At 39.7% G+C, this 17,562-nt stretch overlaps 1 protein-coding gene across 6 annotated transcripts in view; it reads left to right on the top strand.

The window, feature by feature from the left end:
* Nucleotides 1-24: 24 nt before the first annotated feature.
* LOC119722989 (NCK-interacting protein with SH3 domain-like) overlaps nt 25-17,562 on the top strand; it is a 38,828-nt gene continuing 21,290 nt past the window's right edge. For 4 of the 6 annotated variants that reach the window (XM_038193427.1, XM_038193429.1, XM_038193431.1 and 1 more), the window contains exons 1-4: nt 25-226; nt 2,356-2,409; nt 11,129-11,192; nt 12,970-12,996. In XM_038193427.1, coding sequence (XP_038049355.1) covers nt 59-226; nt 2,356-2,409; nt 11,129-11,192; nt 12,970-12,996 — 313 coding nt within the window. In that variant the 5' untranslated portion in view covers nt 25-58. The remainder of the gene's footprint in view (nt 227-2,355; nt 2,410-11,128; nt 11,193-12,969; nt 12,997-17,562) is intronic. The other 2 variants (XM_038193428.1, XM_038193430.1) reach the window with 1 other exon arrangement.

Here is a 17,562-nt window from a genome sequence, read left to right on the forward strand (position 1 = left end):
GTGAAAAATGCGTGGTTTATTTTGCATTTAACGGTCTAGTCCAAAACACTTACGAGCCATGGAGGTTTACGAAGCGAGGTACGACTACAAGAAAGAGCGGGACGATCTTCTGAGTTTCACGAAAGGCGAGAAATTTTACATCACCGACAAAACCAATGACAAGTGGTGGAAAGCCAAGAAACTAGACGACCATACGTACGGTTATGTGCCGTCAACGTATCTGAAGGTAGGCGTGGTTTAATAGTTAATACACACACAAACACTGAACAGGCACGAGGCAAAGTTGTGGTTTTATAGAAATTGACTGCAGTATCGTGATGATCATGATGCTCCAATTTTGTTAGGAAATGCTTGGAAAATTCTCTTCACTTTCCATAAAGTTTGTAGTCACAACCACTGATAGCCCCATAAATGTGGCCTATTTACTGGACTGCCTCCGTAAACATAGGCCACACATCCACATGTACAAAAACGTGTCGCACTTTGCCAAATTTTGATTTTGACATTTAGGCTTAGTTTGTAGGATTTTTTTGCTTTAGAAGCATACTCACCCTCTTTATTATAGGCTAGTCAGAAAGTGCTGCCTTTTTCAGATGTCTAATTTTTGTGAAATTTCATGTTGAAATTTTGATACGCAAACGTGTAAAAATGAATCTGGAAATTTCACGAAAAATATACATCTGAAAAAGGCAGCACTTTCTGATTAGCCTATAAAGAGGGTGAGTATGCTTCTAAAGCAAAAAAACCCTACAAACTAAGCCTAAATCATATGCGAAAATCAAAATTTGGCAAAGTGCGACAAAGTTTTGGTACATGTGGATGTGTGGCCTATGTTTACGTAGGCAGTCCAGTAAATAGGCCACATTTATGGGGCTAAACCACTGAATGCTGAAGTGGCGTCTGGTACTACTTTTAGTACTAGGCCTACTAGTTTTTACTACATTTTCCCCCCAAATCTTCGTAAATATTCTATTAAAAGCGTAGGAAATGTTTCTCATGTTTGACAGAATTCCATATACGGACGTCATTTAATTTTAAGTCTAATTTTTCACTGCAATGACCTGCAAATTCTTTCTGATATTTGTTTTGATTTATTGTTGTGTACTCTTTCCCAAAATTGGAAATGTTTCTCAGTCCAGCGGTAAAATGTTGTAAAAAATCAAATTTAGCAGGGAAAATACATTGAAGCATTTAGTGAGAAAACAGATTTTTTTTCAGACCAGTATCATACTCGTACTTTCATAAGGTTTGCAAACAGGGTGTCAAGTGGCATACATGTATCCCCTCCCTGAACGAATCAGCACCCATTTTACTGTTTGGTGGCCATGGTGATCAGATATAGTTTTCCAGTTTTTGGTCAGAATGGGATTCGAACCACCAACATTCCATATCCACTCCGTAGCTCCACACTCTAACCGCTCGGCTACGAGGCTGGTAACTAGCCTTTGTTAAACCTGTAGCAGGGGAGGTGGCAGGGAATGTTGATTGTCTGTGACTGTTTAAATAGCAGGAGGGTTAACTGCCGAATCTGCTCACATATCCTAGACCTTCGCTGTGCAAGGGAATATTCCATAGACCACCAGTTGAATATTCTGGGGGGAAAAACCCAAGATATGTTAATTATGAGAGAAACTCAAGTCCACGTGGTGCCTCGATCTGGAAAGAATGTACAAAATTTAGTATCCAGACGCCACTTCTTTGGTTGTGTACAAAGTCTATGGTCTATGGAGAATGAAGTGCATTTTTCAAAGTGTTTACTAGCACAATTGGAAAAGTTTCTCCGTCCCAGATTCATATCTTTTAAAAATATTTGCAAAGATTGACCTTCATGAGATAATGATGGAAAAAGTGGCTTCGGGATCAGTGTTTCCCCTGGCTAATGAACTGAGCGAGGTGGTAACAATTCAAGTTGATGATTGAAATGAAATTTATACAGTCTGCAAACTGAAAAGAATGCAGCCCTCACAAAAATGCGCGATGATTCCAAAAACACATCAAAATTGTGAGTTCTTGATACATGGAGGTAAAGGAAAATGCTCATATATTACACAAAATGAAAATTTTTCAATTGATATTTCCTTTTTTGCCAATCTTCACAGCGAGGTGGTGATATTGGCAAAAATTGAGCGAGGTGGTCACTGAAAGTAGCGAGGTGGGCCACCTCACGTTTGAATGGGCAGGGAAAACACTGGTCGGGATGCAACATTCTTTCCCTCGATCCAATCCAGTGTGCCACATTTTCTTGGATTCGAACCTGGGTGCTGCAAATGGTCTGTTATTGGTGCCTAAATTCTTTCCATTGTGATCAACCAATTTAAGCTGACACATATTTTTTTGTTTTTTTTTCCTTTGCAGCTGTCAGCAGAAAGGGTTATAGGAAGAATCATACCAGAGGGGAGGAGAGATACAGTAAGATTTCCCAATTTTTTTCAATTTCATGGAACCAGTTTTTTTTCTTCCGTTTTCCCACGGTGGAGTGAAACACGCCCTGGACTTGAGCTGTTTATGTTTGGTTGGTGGCATAGAGCTATATTAAATTACTAGAGTGCTAACTCGATGTACAAAGTAATGCCTGATGGGCGCATCCATGTTTGTGCACAAACCTATGGAAAACTCAAAATTTTGTACGGCTTTTGTACGGCTATTTGCATCTGCGTTTGTATTCCGTACTGGTGTGTCATCGAAGCCGATACGCCCAAAACCGAAACGCATGATCAGCAAATGAGCGTTTCATTTTGCTCCACGCAAACAGCGCAGCGTGTGCGCGTCCCTCCGCTGCAGATGCTTTTCGCCGTGACGCTTTTTTAACCGTCATGACACGCTTAAGTTGTTTGCGTATCTTCTACTTCCGCGTTGCATTTAGAGTGCACTTTTAAAATTCAATCTATCTATTTTGATTGTGTTCTACAAACACGCACATAAAATAAAAATGTCTGCGCCCAGAGCGGCTTCAAAGAGTCTCCACGCGCAAGAATGAGGAGTTAGTGCTCTAGTAATTTATTATAGCTCTATGGTTGGTGGACACTTTACTCGGCCATACATGTTGTATTGTATTCATACAACTCAAGTATTACATCTTTGCAAGTATTAGGCCTACAGCTTTGCATTCGAATGGAAAACCATTAACCCAATTTTTTTTTGAATTAATAGCACAATTCAATTTTATATTTGTACATTGCATGGGTGGACATTTGTATTGGCCATTTTAACCTCGAAATCGTGCACTTGGTCCATATAAGATAGCGAATTGTATTTTATCATTGATGGAATGTCCTACTGTAAATAATATTAGCCGTGAACTTTGCTTTATATTGTAGGTGGTGCTGCCATATCGCGATTGCATCTCTCAAAACAAACGTGTCCTGAATATTTTTATGGGGCATTGCCAATTGCAAAACACTTCAGGAGAACAAAACAGTAGCTCACGCTTGGTGGAGATCAGTGACACGTATTTTGTAAGATAAGCCTTTGCTATGACTTCAAGATGGATTAACCCTAACTCCCTAGCATGATTTACTAGGAACCATACCCATCCTGGCAAATTTCAACACCATATGGGAAACTGCACACACATATTTCTGACTTTGATTCTGGAGGTGTGCCAACCCAATGTAAAAGACTGTCAGTTTAGGGGTACTGTACCCATCCAGACAGATGGGTTGAGTTCTGTTACTGTTAGGGTTAACGGTCCATGTTTTTTTGGTCACTTTCCGAATTTCGTTCCTGTGCATGTCCTGAATGCGAAATCTTTTCAGATTTTTTTGTTTGTTGCAATCTTTGGATACGTGTACCACGAACAAGTTTTGAGAATATGAAACAAAAATGGGATGAACCATTTATTGGCATATTGTACTTAGAGCAAAGTGATTCTGTCATTTTAAACACAAGTGAAGTGTTATTTAATTAACTCCTATGGGCTCCGTGCACAAGTACCCCCTCAACGGTAAGAAAGGGAGAGTTGGGGAAGACCACTGGGACAGACATTCGAACCATTGATCTCCATTAGTAAGACTGGATAGGACACGCATACTTGCGCGCAGTGAAGATTTGGAAAACGCGGACACAAACAGCTGGGTAGTACAATGCTGGTTTAACGTTTGCGACCGCGCATGCATGACGTGCGTGTGCTGCTGTGTGTGATGAACGCATTTCAAACTTTTAACCCTTACCGATGACTTTGCGTGCGTGCACCAAATGGAGGGCCCTGTGTCCTTTCCAGTCTTACTAAAGCCCCTGTCACACCTTTGCGTATCCTAATTCCTTATGAGTTCCTTATCAAAAATTTTCAATACGCAGCCGTACGCTCAATTAACGTCGAAATGTTTTGATCACTTTGACTTATGTGCGACGCACATCTAGCGTACAAGTAACGAATTCAGCGCATCCATTGCGTATGAGATGCGTATGAGTTGCGTATGCAGTGCACAACATTATATTTCGGGCTGCGAATAGGTCAGTATGCAGTGCGCATGCCGAGCGTATTCCGGACGCACCCGACTTATGCCGACCGCATGCTTGACGCACTTCTGAGCGTATTCCCGCCGCATTTCCCCCTCTCGCCGTTCAGCGTGCTTTGCATCTGCGCTGCAAGTACGCTATGTATACGTCCAATACAGGCGGCTCATAATGCTGACGGGGTGCATCACGAACAAATAGCGTACTCGTAACGCACTCGACCTATGCGGGACCGATGCGCTGCGTATTTATAACTTATGACCTGCGTAACAGCGTACGCAGCGTAGTTTTGTGCATGCCCAAAACTACGCTGCGTACTGGGCCGTACCATGCGTATATCTGCGTACATAAAACCTACACAAAACGATAGAGATGCATACGAGGTGCGTATTGTGCGTACGACTGCGTATGAAAAAAATGTCAACGCGCAACTCATAAGGAATTAGGATACGCAGAAGTGTGACAGGGCCCTAATGGAGATCAATGATTCAAACACATTGCCGACGACGCTGGACACTCATTGGAAGACGCTGCAGCTTTGTGCGCATTCAGGATAAATAAGTCTTGCGTACTTAGCGCAATACGCGTGCGAACCAGTACACTCATGCGGTGTGTTCCGTCCACGGGGCTCTGTAAAGCGGTAAGAAAGCTCCCTCTCTTGTTCGCGCATGAAGCCATTCCCGATTCCCTTGCCGGTGTTTGTTAGGATCTTCCACCCAGTTCCAGAATCCTTAAGTTTTCAACTTGCTGGAATTGGAAACCAAAGGCGCATTCTTTGTTTTTAAATTCCAAGGGGAATAAAATAATGTACCTTTTTTTTGGCAACCTTCCTCAATAAAGCAAAATCGTCCAAAATCACGGGTGGATCTGTAATGATTTGGATAGGTTAGGGGTAAATTGAAGCTACTAGTATGGGCTCCGTGCACAAGTAACCCCCTCAACGTTATGGCAGGGAGAGTTGGTGAAGACCACGCGGAGTAACATTCACGCACTGCGGACAATGCCTGACATGCCTGACGCTCACGCGCAGACGCGAAGGCTTTGTGCACATTCAGAATAAGACTAGTCGTGCACACTTTGCGCCTCATGCGCACGAACCAGTACGTGCACGCGGTGTGTCCTGTCCGAAGAAAAGACTCTCAAAAGTGGTAAAAAAGCGCCCTCTCTGTTCGTGCACGGAGCCCATACAAATACGTGATTGTACTGTAAAGTGTTATATTTAGAGCCAGAGTCCATCATTTGCAGCTATCCAAAAAGTAACTGGCGTAATTATTGTTGAAAAACATACTTGGTTGAAAGATAGTAAGGGGACTAAACTCCCTGCGAAATTATTCTTTCTAACAAGCTGTCATTTTGCAGAAATCAACGAAAGAAGGCCTTTCCAACGGTGCGTCTTAAGAAGCACCGTTGGAAATTTCCGTTCGTAGTTCGTTTTTTTCATTCGGCGAAGCGTGCGCAAGCGTTGACACGACGTACACGCACGCGTGGTTGCTATAATTCGACGGATCGGTGCGCCACATCGCGTAGCTGCAATCGGCTCAGTAAGAACGTGTCTCGGACGCTGAATTCAAGCCCAATTCAAAACATGATTCAGCAACTTTTGATTTGAAATCGAGATCCTAGAATGTTGTTTTCTCAAAATATACAGATGAAGCTGAGCAGAAACTTCATCAGGTTAGTTGTTCAGCACCCGTCTTTAGATTTTGAGCACTTTTGTTGCTTCAAACGAACAAAATGCACAAATTACAGATGATGGACTATACCTTTAAGTTTATATGCATTGCACAAGAATGTGAAAGAATATACTCTTTATGCCAGAAGCATTTTTCACATGATATCGTCTGCAACTCATGTTGCTTTGAGATATGTTGGGTCTCCACCCTTGTCAGGGTGCCGGATCCGGGTCAGCTGTCATCTCAACTATTAGATCTCACACGGATTGTAAACAAAGCCTGTGAAGTCTCAAACCGATTGGCAAAACATCAGATCATACGTGTATGAAACAAGGAAATGTTCTTCTACAAATGAGGAAAAAAATATAGTTTGGACTGGAGGAAACTATACACATTGCAAAGGGCTACCGGTACATTCGCAAACAAGATACATACGTGTTGAAAGGAAAATCTTTTAAACTCTTCCTCATTTTGTGAATAACATAAGTACCGTACCAGTACATGTATATCTTTTTTAAAGGGAAAATACAACATTTGCAAACATCAAAAAATAAAACTACCAAATCATTTTTAAATACCTTGCTGGACTGTAAAATCATGGCACCTGGTATACTGTCATTTTCAAGAAAAGTGGTATTTTTGTATCAATTTCCAACGCTGGTCAGCCGACCAGCGTTGGAAAAAACTGGCTTTTTTTCAAATACTGGCCCCAATTGACCATCGCACTTGTTTGCAATCGATTACACACCTATGAACGGGTACAAGCCAGCTAGACTGGTTCCCTGACCTTACAATTCCCCAATGTATGTAAACTGCTCTGTTTCTTCTTATATGGAGTCAGGGAACCAGACTACAGGAAAATGATTGTTTTTCTTGGTTTTTATAGCATTTTCGAACCCAAAACCGCAAAAAAGTCAGTGTAACTATATTTGCTATATATTTCCAACCCCCCAATTTCATCCATTTCTGAAAATTACAGCAAAAGCAAATGATGTAAATTCCCTTTAAACTACAAAATTATACTTCCCGATACATGTGGAGCCCAAGTGAAAACCAACTAAATTGTACCTGTCATTCATCACATTTGTTAATAAACGTTTCATTATCCAACCAGATTAAGGCAGTCTTTTATTCTAGGAACCATCCATTTTTTATGTTTAAAGTTTGAACATTTGGCCCTGTGCAATCCTACAGTGCTAGACACTAGTGCTATGAATCCTTCAAACATCATTCAAGTTATTCATTCCTTCTGATTTGAATATCACAGGCGTGTGGAAAAAGGCACACCTGGATTTCTCTAGGTGTGTGATTTTTTTCTAAGCGTGTGATTTTTCTAAGCGTGTGATTTTTCTAGTTGTGTGATTCTGTGGTCCAAGCTGGGACCATGGGACTGAACAATCTGGTGTTTTTTTTTTATAATATTCATCTTGGTTAACAGTAAAGCCATTTTCTCTTCACCGACATACTTTTTTCCACAACTTATGAAGTATAAAAAATGCTGTAAATCTATGCTGAGGTGTGCAGCCCAGAGGGATTCAGGCGTGTGATTATTCCCACTTCTCAGGAAGCTTTTAGGCGTGCTATGGCGTAGGGGTGTGATCACACGCCTCAAATCATCAGGACTGGTTATTGCACCACATTTTGCACGTTTCGTGTTCATTTTGTTAAATTTTTAAATAAATTTCCCCCCAAATTGTTCCTCTCCAGTGTTGAAACAAAACGTTGACATATTGTGTCCACCCACATGTTTATTGTCACGAAAGGAATTCAGGTACAATTTGTTTTTTGGAAAAATCCTTTCATCCGAAACAGGTGACCTTTCATGAAAAAGGGTTACGAAGTTTCCCTTCAGGAGCTGTGTATTGTTATACCGTGTTCCCATTCCCTGCAAGTTTATTGCAATTTGAAGCGGAAACATTGTTTTCAACTGAGAAATCAAGCATTTCGATTCTGTGCTATGAGTTCAGTGAACTGAAAATGAATTTGAAGGGTTATCAGTACATGTACACATGAAGGGATGCAGTACTGAAATGTAGCAGTTTTGTGTGTTGCAGGATTGTTATGCAAGTTTATAATTAATTTAATTATTGAAATAATTTATTTCCGTCCTAAACTTGCCCCCAAAAAATTGCTCAGATGACGCGTAGACTCCTTAAAGCTAGAGTAATGTATTGTACATCGTTTGCAGCTATCCAAAACTTAACTGACGAAATTATTGTTGAAAAAGTTTACTTGGTTTAAAGATACCGGTAGTAATGGCAATGAAGTCCCTGTGGAATTATTCGTTCGGGCTTGCTGTCATTTTGAAGAAAACAATACAAGAAAGCCAATTCCAATTTTCCAAACATTCGTCAAGTGACGCATGTTTGGACATTTCCGTTAGTAATAGTAGTTTGTTTGTAATTCGGCAAATCCGTGAATGGGTACGCGAAGGTGTTGACATGACGCACATGTGCGCGTGGTTGCTATTATTCGTCGGTTGCTATTATTCGCCTAGCTGCAATCGGCTGAATGAAAACATGTCCCGTATGCTGATTTCGGGCGCAATTCAAAACGTGACTTGGCAACTTTTGATTTGAAATCAAGATCCTAAAATATTGTTTTCTCAGAACAAACAGCATTCACAGAGCTAAAACTAAAACCAGGTTTGTTGTTAAGCACCCACCTTTAGATTTTTTAAGCACTTTTGTTGCTTCAAACAAAATAACTGCGCCTGGCTAGTCTTATTATTGAAAAGAAAAAAAATGTATGAAAGTTAAAAGTCCTGTGGACTTGACCTGACTGTGTTGATCTTGGCTGGGGCACATCCTTTGACAAAAATACTTTGAAAAAGACAAAGTACATAACTCCTTGATCCAGAACTAATATCCTTAATTGCAGTCTTGTGATTTCCTGCCAGCACTCCCAATGTTTGGTTTTGATCTTTGAAAAAATATTTCATTTAACGATAACATAAAAAAGAAACTAGAGATTAGTGTTTGTTGAGTTACAAATGCAGAGTGGTTGCGCTGGCATCTATTTCATATGTCATAAACTTTGCCACAATAATCAACTGAAAATCGTTTTCAACATTTTTCAACCTGCCGTTAGAGGGCGCTCTTAACATTTTATGACGTAAGTGGTAATTGTTTAGAAAGAAAGAGAGAACCGAACAAAGAAGATTTATCAGAACAATTCTAAACAGTGGTCGGGTTGTGCCCGACCACTCAAAAAGGTGAATTAAGACTTATCGTTTTGTTTTCATATTTTAATCATAATAACCCATTGTGAAATATTGCAGCATTTTCCTGTATAGTTTTACATGTATCATTTTTACATCTGTAGGCCCTATACATACGCTAATTTTATTGTCATTAGATGACTGTTTTATGTGTTTGCTACTTAAATTCCCAGCTCATGAGAAAGTGGTCAATTTCCCTTTAATCATGTTAATACAGTGTACCGGTATCTGATAAAACTCGGCATTCATTGTTGCAGAGTAAATGTTATGCTGAAACTGTTAAGTCAATAAAGCAATGTCATTTAACAATGGGTGAACTGTGATATTGTGTGCAATGTACACATATTCACAATCACTGAGTGAACATGTTTACATTTACAATTACCTACATTGTACATGTACATTCAGTGACGTCTACATGTACCGTACATGTGCGCGTGAATGTGTACATGTACAGTGATTGTACATGTGTGTAGATTACATTTTACATGTATGTGCACACATGTACATGTGCATGCATGTACATGTACATGTGCATATATGCAAGTGCCAAATTGCCAATTGCATAAAAATTTTACGTTCCAGCTGTCCAGTAACAATTGATATATAATTTTGTTAGGGACCATTTATTTGAACGACCTTGCCAAAAAAACACGCTGGTGGTTTTTTTGTCCTCATAAAAGCAAGTCCAACTGTATTTCCCTGGTTATATTCAGAACTGAAAGTGGCTGTTTTTTTATGGCTGGCAACAGGTGAAAGATCAAAAGCTTTAGGCAGTCAATAATAATATATTGCCCACAGGCATGCATATAATTTCCATACATAAAGTTGGTAAATCACCTCAATTTTAGGGAGAGGATGGAGTTGCCCTGTAGAAAGAATGTTTGTACTTAAAGATATAGTCCATCATTTGTAATTTGTGCATTTTGTTCGTTTGAAGCAACAAAAGTGTTCAAAATCTAATGAAGGATACTGAACAACTAACCTGATGAAGTTTCAGCTCAGCTTCAGCTATATATATTCCGAGAAAAACAGCATTCTAGGATCTCAATTTCAAATCAAAAGTTGCTGAATCATGTTTTGAATTGGGCCTGAATTCAGCATCTGAGACGCGTTCTCACTGAGCCGATTGCAGCTACACGCCATGTCGCCCACTGATCCGACGAATTATAGCAACCGCGCGGGCGTGTGCGTCGTGCCAATGCTTGCGCGCGCTTCGCCGAATAACAAAACGAACTACATGTACTAATTTAAATTTTCCTACGGTGCGTCTTAAGACGCACCGTTGGAAAGGCCTTCTTTCGTTGATTACTTCAAAATGACAGCTTGCCAGAAAGAATAATTTCACAGGGAGTTTAGTCCCCTTACTACATGTATCTTTCAACCAAGTATTTTTTTCAACAATAATTATGCTGGCCAGTTACTTTTCGGATGGCTGCAAATGATGGACTATAGCTTTAAATTGTCAATATTCCCGAGTACATTTTAGTCTATGCTAAATTTATTGAGTATGCTTAGAGTCGAGTGTGATATATTTTTTATATATAGTCAGGTGTGATATATTTTTTATATAGAGCCAGGCGTGATATATTTTGTATAGAGTTGGGTATTATAAATTTTGTATGAGAAAGGAAGTTAGAGATTTTCTTTTACTGAAGGTTACATTGTTACGACATTGAAATATTTCCATGTGTCATTTTCCCATGGTTAGGATATTTTCATATTCTGCCAAAGTTTCCAAATCTAACATGCACGTTATCTTTTCTCTGTCATGTTTTAGGAAGAGCACAAGATCCATTTACGGGCGTTAGCCGAGATCCACAAAAAGGTCAAACCGTTACCAGGTAAAAGCCCTGTTCCCATTTTGACTTTTTTTTTGGGTTAAGTTCCGCGACTTTCCTGTAGAATGACAAAGTTAAGTCCAATGGGGACAGACGGTAAACTAACGTCCCTGTCAACTTACCGCGGTGAATATAATGTAAAACTACCAGGCCAAAAGTGGTTGTAGAAGATTTCCTCCCAGGCATGGTAAGTTAATGTACTAGGGACGCGGGAAAAGTCCGATGGGAACAGCCCCCAAGACGAACAGTGAGGCCAAAAGTTTCAACAAATGCCTGGTGTTAGCATTTATTACCTGCACAAATTCTGAAATAAGATAACATCTACCGGACCCGAATCCTGCTAAATCCAACAAATATCCAGAAGTTTGTGGTAATTTTGATCTGTGTAGTCAAAAGATTGATGGTTCAAACTGTTGGATTCTATAAGAATCAGCACTCTTCAGTCTTGTTCTGTTGGTTTCTGTTGGATTTAGCAGGGCAGCGTTATGACAAATTCAAATAAAAAAAAACACAACACAGCAGACATACCATAAAGTTAGCTTTGTGTTCTAGAATTTGAAATTAATATATTTTTGGGGGGCAGGGAGGGGGGGGGGTGTTAGAGTCCTAGAAACATCTTTGTTTTTTTATTGGTTCAATATTTCTAAGAGATCACAAGGTCAAAGGATAATGAAACTCTAGTTTTGGAATTAAAGCGAGTTCAGCTTTTCTTTAATTTGGAATGAAATGCTATTGGTTCTTTGACAGTATTTGCGCAGTATTTTCTACCATGCCTTGACGTTTATTTAAGTATCGTGGTCTCATAGGAATCATGATGATTAGTTATCAAATGGTTGCTAAGGCAGATTTTTTTTTTTAACAAAGAAGCAGACACATTAGGGATTTAATTAGTCTCAATAATCACTTTGAAATAATGACGTCAACAGCAGAATTAATGAACACACAAGCCACACAGTTTATCGGTGTATGGCTTTTTGTAATTACTGCACCTCAAGCTGGCTGTGTGAGTTGTACTTGTAGTTTGACTAAAAGCCACGCAATCTTGCAATTTGCTGGAGATTAACGTGTGATCGGAAGTTTCCGTGGCATCACATGATGCTAATTTGTTCATTGCCACGGTAACAATTTTTTGTATGGTCGTAACTTGCTGAAACCTAAAATGAGACAAATGCCATCCAGCTTTTAAAAAAAATCAGAATTTTTTTTTTAGTTATTAAAGTACCATTGTTCATGTTGTTCAATCAGATGTTTTACATTTTGTGTTTGAATGATAAGGCCAAAAAAAAAAAGTCTCCGGTTTCTGGTATGGAGCTTGTCCAAACAGTGGTGCGGCGACGCGGCTTTTTTTTTTTATTTTCCTCATTTGTTTGCTTCAAATGTCGGCTGATGACTGCAAATGGTGCCTGACTAAACTTAGTGCAAAGATATGGGAGTCCAAAGAGGCCACATAAAGCTTATTCTCGATCATAACCCCATCTAAAAACACGTTAAAATTGTGCAGCAGCAGGATTCCAGTCAAACCAGTGAGTTTGGCGGTTTTGAGACATCAACTTTCATTGGAAAAAAAAGTTTTTCATTTTGCCAACGCGCATGGCTACGGCGACGCGCGCGCATACCAGAAACCGGAGACTTTTTTGGGGGGGCCTAATAGGTGGTTTTTTTTGGGGGGGGTAACAATGTATTTGTGTTGCTGCTGCCTCGGGTGATAAGTATCGATACTTGTTTGATGTAGCCTTTCTGTTGTCATTTTAAATCCTAACTTATTTCTTTTTGATATCAGCGAGAGCTCGTTCAGCAAGCTGCCCAGGTATAGTCAGATTTGTGATAACAGTGTGCAAGATAAATGCTCCTCATGTTTTCTTGAAAGCAAACTTGAATTCTCAAACTTGATTTCTCAAACTTGAATTCTCAAACTTGCATTCTCAAACTGACATTCTCAACCCTGAATTCTCAAACTTGCATTCTCAAACTTGAATTCTCAGACTTGAATTCTCAAACTTGAATTCTCAAACTTGAATTCTCAAACTTGCATTCTCAGACTTGAATTCTCAAACTTTCATTCTCAGACGTGAATTCTCAAACTTAAAGGGAAGATACAACATTTGCAAACATCAAACAAACTAAATGATCAAATTATCACAAAATACCCTACTGGATTGTTAGGAATGACAATCTAAAGCATCCTGTAAAATTGTGGCTCCTGGTGTGCTGACATTTTCAAGAAAAATGGTATTTTTCCAACGCTGGTCGGCCGACCAGCATTGGAGGAAACTGGCTTTTTTCAAAAACTGCTTGCAAACTCTTTGCTGCAAAAACTGCAAAAAACTCTTTGCAATTGACTACATATCTGTGAAGGGGTACAAGCCTGCTAGACTGATTCTCTGATCTTACAATTCCCCAAAGTCTATAAATTCTCCGTTTCATCTTAAGTGTGGTCAGGGAACCAGACTACCAGAACATTAATGGTTTTCTTGGTTTTTCCAGCATCTACAGGCCCAAAAACGTGAAACAAGTTATTTTAGCAATTTTGCTATAACATACTAATCCTCCAAATTCATTTATTCCTGAAAATTGGAGCAAAAGCAAATGTTGTACAATCCCTTTAATTTCTCAGACTTGAATTCTCAGACTTGAATTCTCAGACTTGAATTCTCAAACTTGCATTCTCAGACTTGAATTCTCAGACTTGAATTCTCAAGCTTGAATTCTCAAACTTTAATTCAAGTTTGCTTACAATACATTAGTTACCCAGCATGTGCTCGTGGAACACGTTTGAAATGCCATGGATGGGCTTCGTTGCATACAGGTGCTCTACAGGTGTTTCACGAACGCTCGTTGGATAACTAATTCTGTATTCATCATATTTCTTTTTCTGTGTGTCGTGTGCGTGTGCAACCATTTGTAGAAATCACATTTTTTTTCATGCCAGAGTTTTGTAGTGCACAGTCGTAGGACACGGCATCTGACATCGTCCATTGTGTGAAGCACTTCCTGTTGATGCACATCATCTAGACAACTATGGGTCGTTGGGCCTTTTCAAATGATTTGGAAAGGCCGAGTGATTTCACTTTTGATTTCAACAGTGTATGCATGATACAGCACTCATGGGAACTCTTGTAGGATTGGGCTGAAGCTGTTTTGCTTGATGACACTGTTCAAAATGTTTAGCAATATATAATGCACTAGAGCTTTTTAGGCCCCCCCAAAAAAGTCTCCGGTTTCTGGTATGGAGCTTGCCCAAAAAGTGGTGCGGCTTTTTTTTTTTTTTACCTGATTTTTTTTGCCTCAAATGTCGGCTGATGATTGCAAATGGTGCCCGACTAAACTTTGCAAATATATGGGAGTCCAGAGAGGCCACATAAAACTTATTCTCGATCATAACCCAATCCAAAAACACGTTAAAATTGTGCAGCAGCAGGATTCCAGTCAAACCAGTGAGTTTGGTGGTTTTGAGACATCATCTTTCATTGCAAAAAAACCTTTTTCATTTTGCCGACGCGCATGGCTACGGCGACGCGCGCGCATACCAGAAACCGGAGACTTTTTTTTTTGGCCTTAGAAGGCTCAAAAACAGACACAGGAACCACACTTATCTTAGGTTTTGCAAGTGCCGGTCATTTTTTTTCACCATCTTTACACAGGCTGGATTGTACAATTCTTTGTAATCTTCAAGTTATAATGCATGCCCGGTAAAGTCGATCTGTTCCATTTCCCATGTACATGTAACGGTCGGTACATGTACATGTAGGCCTATACTATTCACACCATAAATAGAAAAGAAATATACACACACAAAGCCCAGGAAAACCTGAGCCCCTGTCCTTTGTGTGTTTGGCCTTGACTAAACAAAAGATGAGGAAAAACCTGAAAGCCCCTATGGCAATTTATTGATATAAATTGTACAATGTGAAGTGTTTGATGCGACATACGGTACATGTACACACTTTTTATGTGCAAAGAAATGTACAAGTTGCCCCCTGCAAGTGTCATCTTTTCTACTATCTAAAACCTTTTCATGTTGACCTTTATTTTTTACTCTGCCTTTACAATTTACATATAACATGTAATGTTCTTTACTGAAACTTGGTAGGGCCTATTATGTTCATGTAAGGGGTGCCACAAGTACATGTTTGTATCTTGGTGAAATGCCAATAATGCAACAAGTTTTGTTTCTGTATTAGCTGCAGTCACATCAAATATTTTACTGCAATTTTTTGCATCTTAATTAAGTCAAGATTGGAAGTATTGTGACATTTGTGGGCATGGTTGTTTTGCTATTTATAAAGCAACAGGTGTGTCATTCTTAATTAAGCTAATCAGTTGATAGTGCTGATAGCCTTATTATGAGATAATAGGATTAGGAGATTAGCTGTGCTAATATTTTGCAAATTTACAAGTATTCTTATTAGTGAATTGTGATCATGGAGGAATAGTCTTGCCCACATTATTGTGACTTCTTGAGATTGCATTCATTGACAGTTTGACTCTAAGTTTAATGGGGCCAGTTGTAAACAGTATTTTGAAGGATCAAATTTTCCAAACAAAGCATAGTCAGTTGTACTCATGTACTTTGCGATTCAAGTCCAGCTAGAGATACCTCGAACACCAATATTGGTGGATATGTGCGCTTTATAAATTTATACACATTATTATTCAAGTCATTAGATGTCATTGCAAGTCAATCACAAGTGATTGCAAGTCAATCACAAGACATTGCAAGTCTTAAGTCATTGCTAGTCAATCATTAGACATTGCAAGTCAATCACAAGTCATTGCAAGTCTATCACAAGTCATTGCAAGTCTATCGCAAGTCATTGCAAGTCGATCACAAGTCAAATGTTGCAAGTCGATCACAAGCCATTGCAAGCAAATCACAAGTCATTGCAAGTCTATCACAAGCCATTGCAAGTCTATCACAAGTCATTGCAAGTCTATCACAAGTCATTGCAAGCCAAGCACAAGTCATTGCAAGTCTATCACAAGCCACTGCAAGTCAATCACAAGCCATTGCAAGTCAATCACAAGTCCGTCTATCACAAGGCCGTCACAGGTCATCACAAGTCATCAAAGACCAGCCATTAAGTCATCCTGTTTTTGAGTGACAAGCTATTCAAGTGAACTAAGTCCCTTGTTGACCTGTGACTTGACTTGTGATTGGACTTTTGATGGAACTGTGAGCTTGTTTGGAAGAAAGGTTTTAAGTTGTAATAAGGGAATAAATGTGTGCTCGAGAGGTTTTAATCACTCTGTTTAAGACCGCTGAGAGTCTGGGTGCTGATAATTACCCGAGCCGGAGGCGAGGGTAATTATCAGCACCCAGACTCTAAGCGGTCTTAAACAGAGTGATTAATACCGACCGAGCACATATTTATTCCCATTCATAAATACCTTTTCGGTCAAAAAAATATAATATTTCGGTCAAAAAATCCCGATTTTGTTCAACAAGTTCACTTCATGCTTTTTTAAACATCCCTCTAGCTACATAGTGGAGTGTTCAGCTGGCGATTAAGATGTAAACAACCCTTTTATGGAGATTGACGCGCGCGTGGCACGTTCTGTGCGATGTCGCGCAGAACGCACCTGGGGCGTTGCGTTTTGAATTTAGAACTATAAAATTCTGACTCACTGGTAGTGTTGCGCATGCCTACGTGAGCACTGTGAACGTTCAACCAATAAAACGGTAAGAGGCACTGGATTTTTAGGAGTCCACATTTTATGTGACACTGAAAAAGTGTTTAAGACCAGCTAGCCATGTCTTTATCATCCGCTTAAGACCGACCACGTGACGGGCTCTCGACCAATAGGAATGGCTAAACTGTCTGAGGTATTTATGAATGCACATTGTACATTGTACCCTACATAAACATGTGCAATGAACATAGTGTACATTTCAAACAAAGTTATTGCACTTCTCACTAGAATCAGCTCCATCTTCATGGGCAATTTCGGGGATTTTTCCCCACTGGCACTCATTAAACTTTGGGACCATCACTCACTGGCGTGGGCCTGTTTGGCATGTTTTGATTTGATAACAGATAATAGGAGTACACGTGTACCGGTGCTATACATTTTCGTGTTCTTGTTTGAACTAATGACGTCTCTAACAGTTTGGTCACAACAACTTGTATCATTGGAAGATGTTAATATTTCCTGGTTGGAACTGAACTCATTCAACTTATCCAAACTCAGCCCCACTTTAATTTCTAACCTATCCCATTCCAAGACGGAAGTGTTACGTGACTAAGGCAAAAAAAAAAATAAGTCGGTCTCTGGTCAGCGCGCGCGTCGATTTTAATCATGCGCGTCGATCTTTTTTTTTCAAAAATGTTCCGCGGTAGCTCCAACAGCGCCCTCTATTTCCGCACCTCCTCAA

Source organism: Patiria miniata, unplaced genomic scaffold (assembly GCF_015706575.1).
Source record: "Patiria miniata isolate m_02_andy unplaced genomic scaffold, ASM1570657v1 HiC_scaffold_16, whole genome shotgun sequence".
Taxonomy (NCBI): Eukaryota; Metazoa; Echinodermata; class Asteroidea; order Valvatida; family Asterinidae; genus Patiria; species Patiria miniata.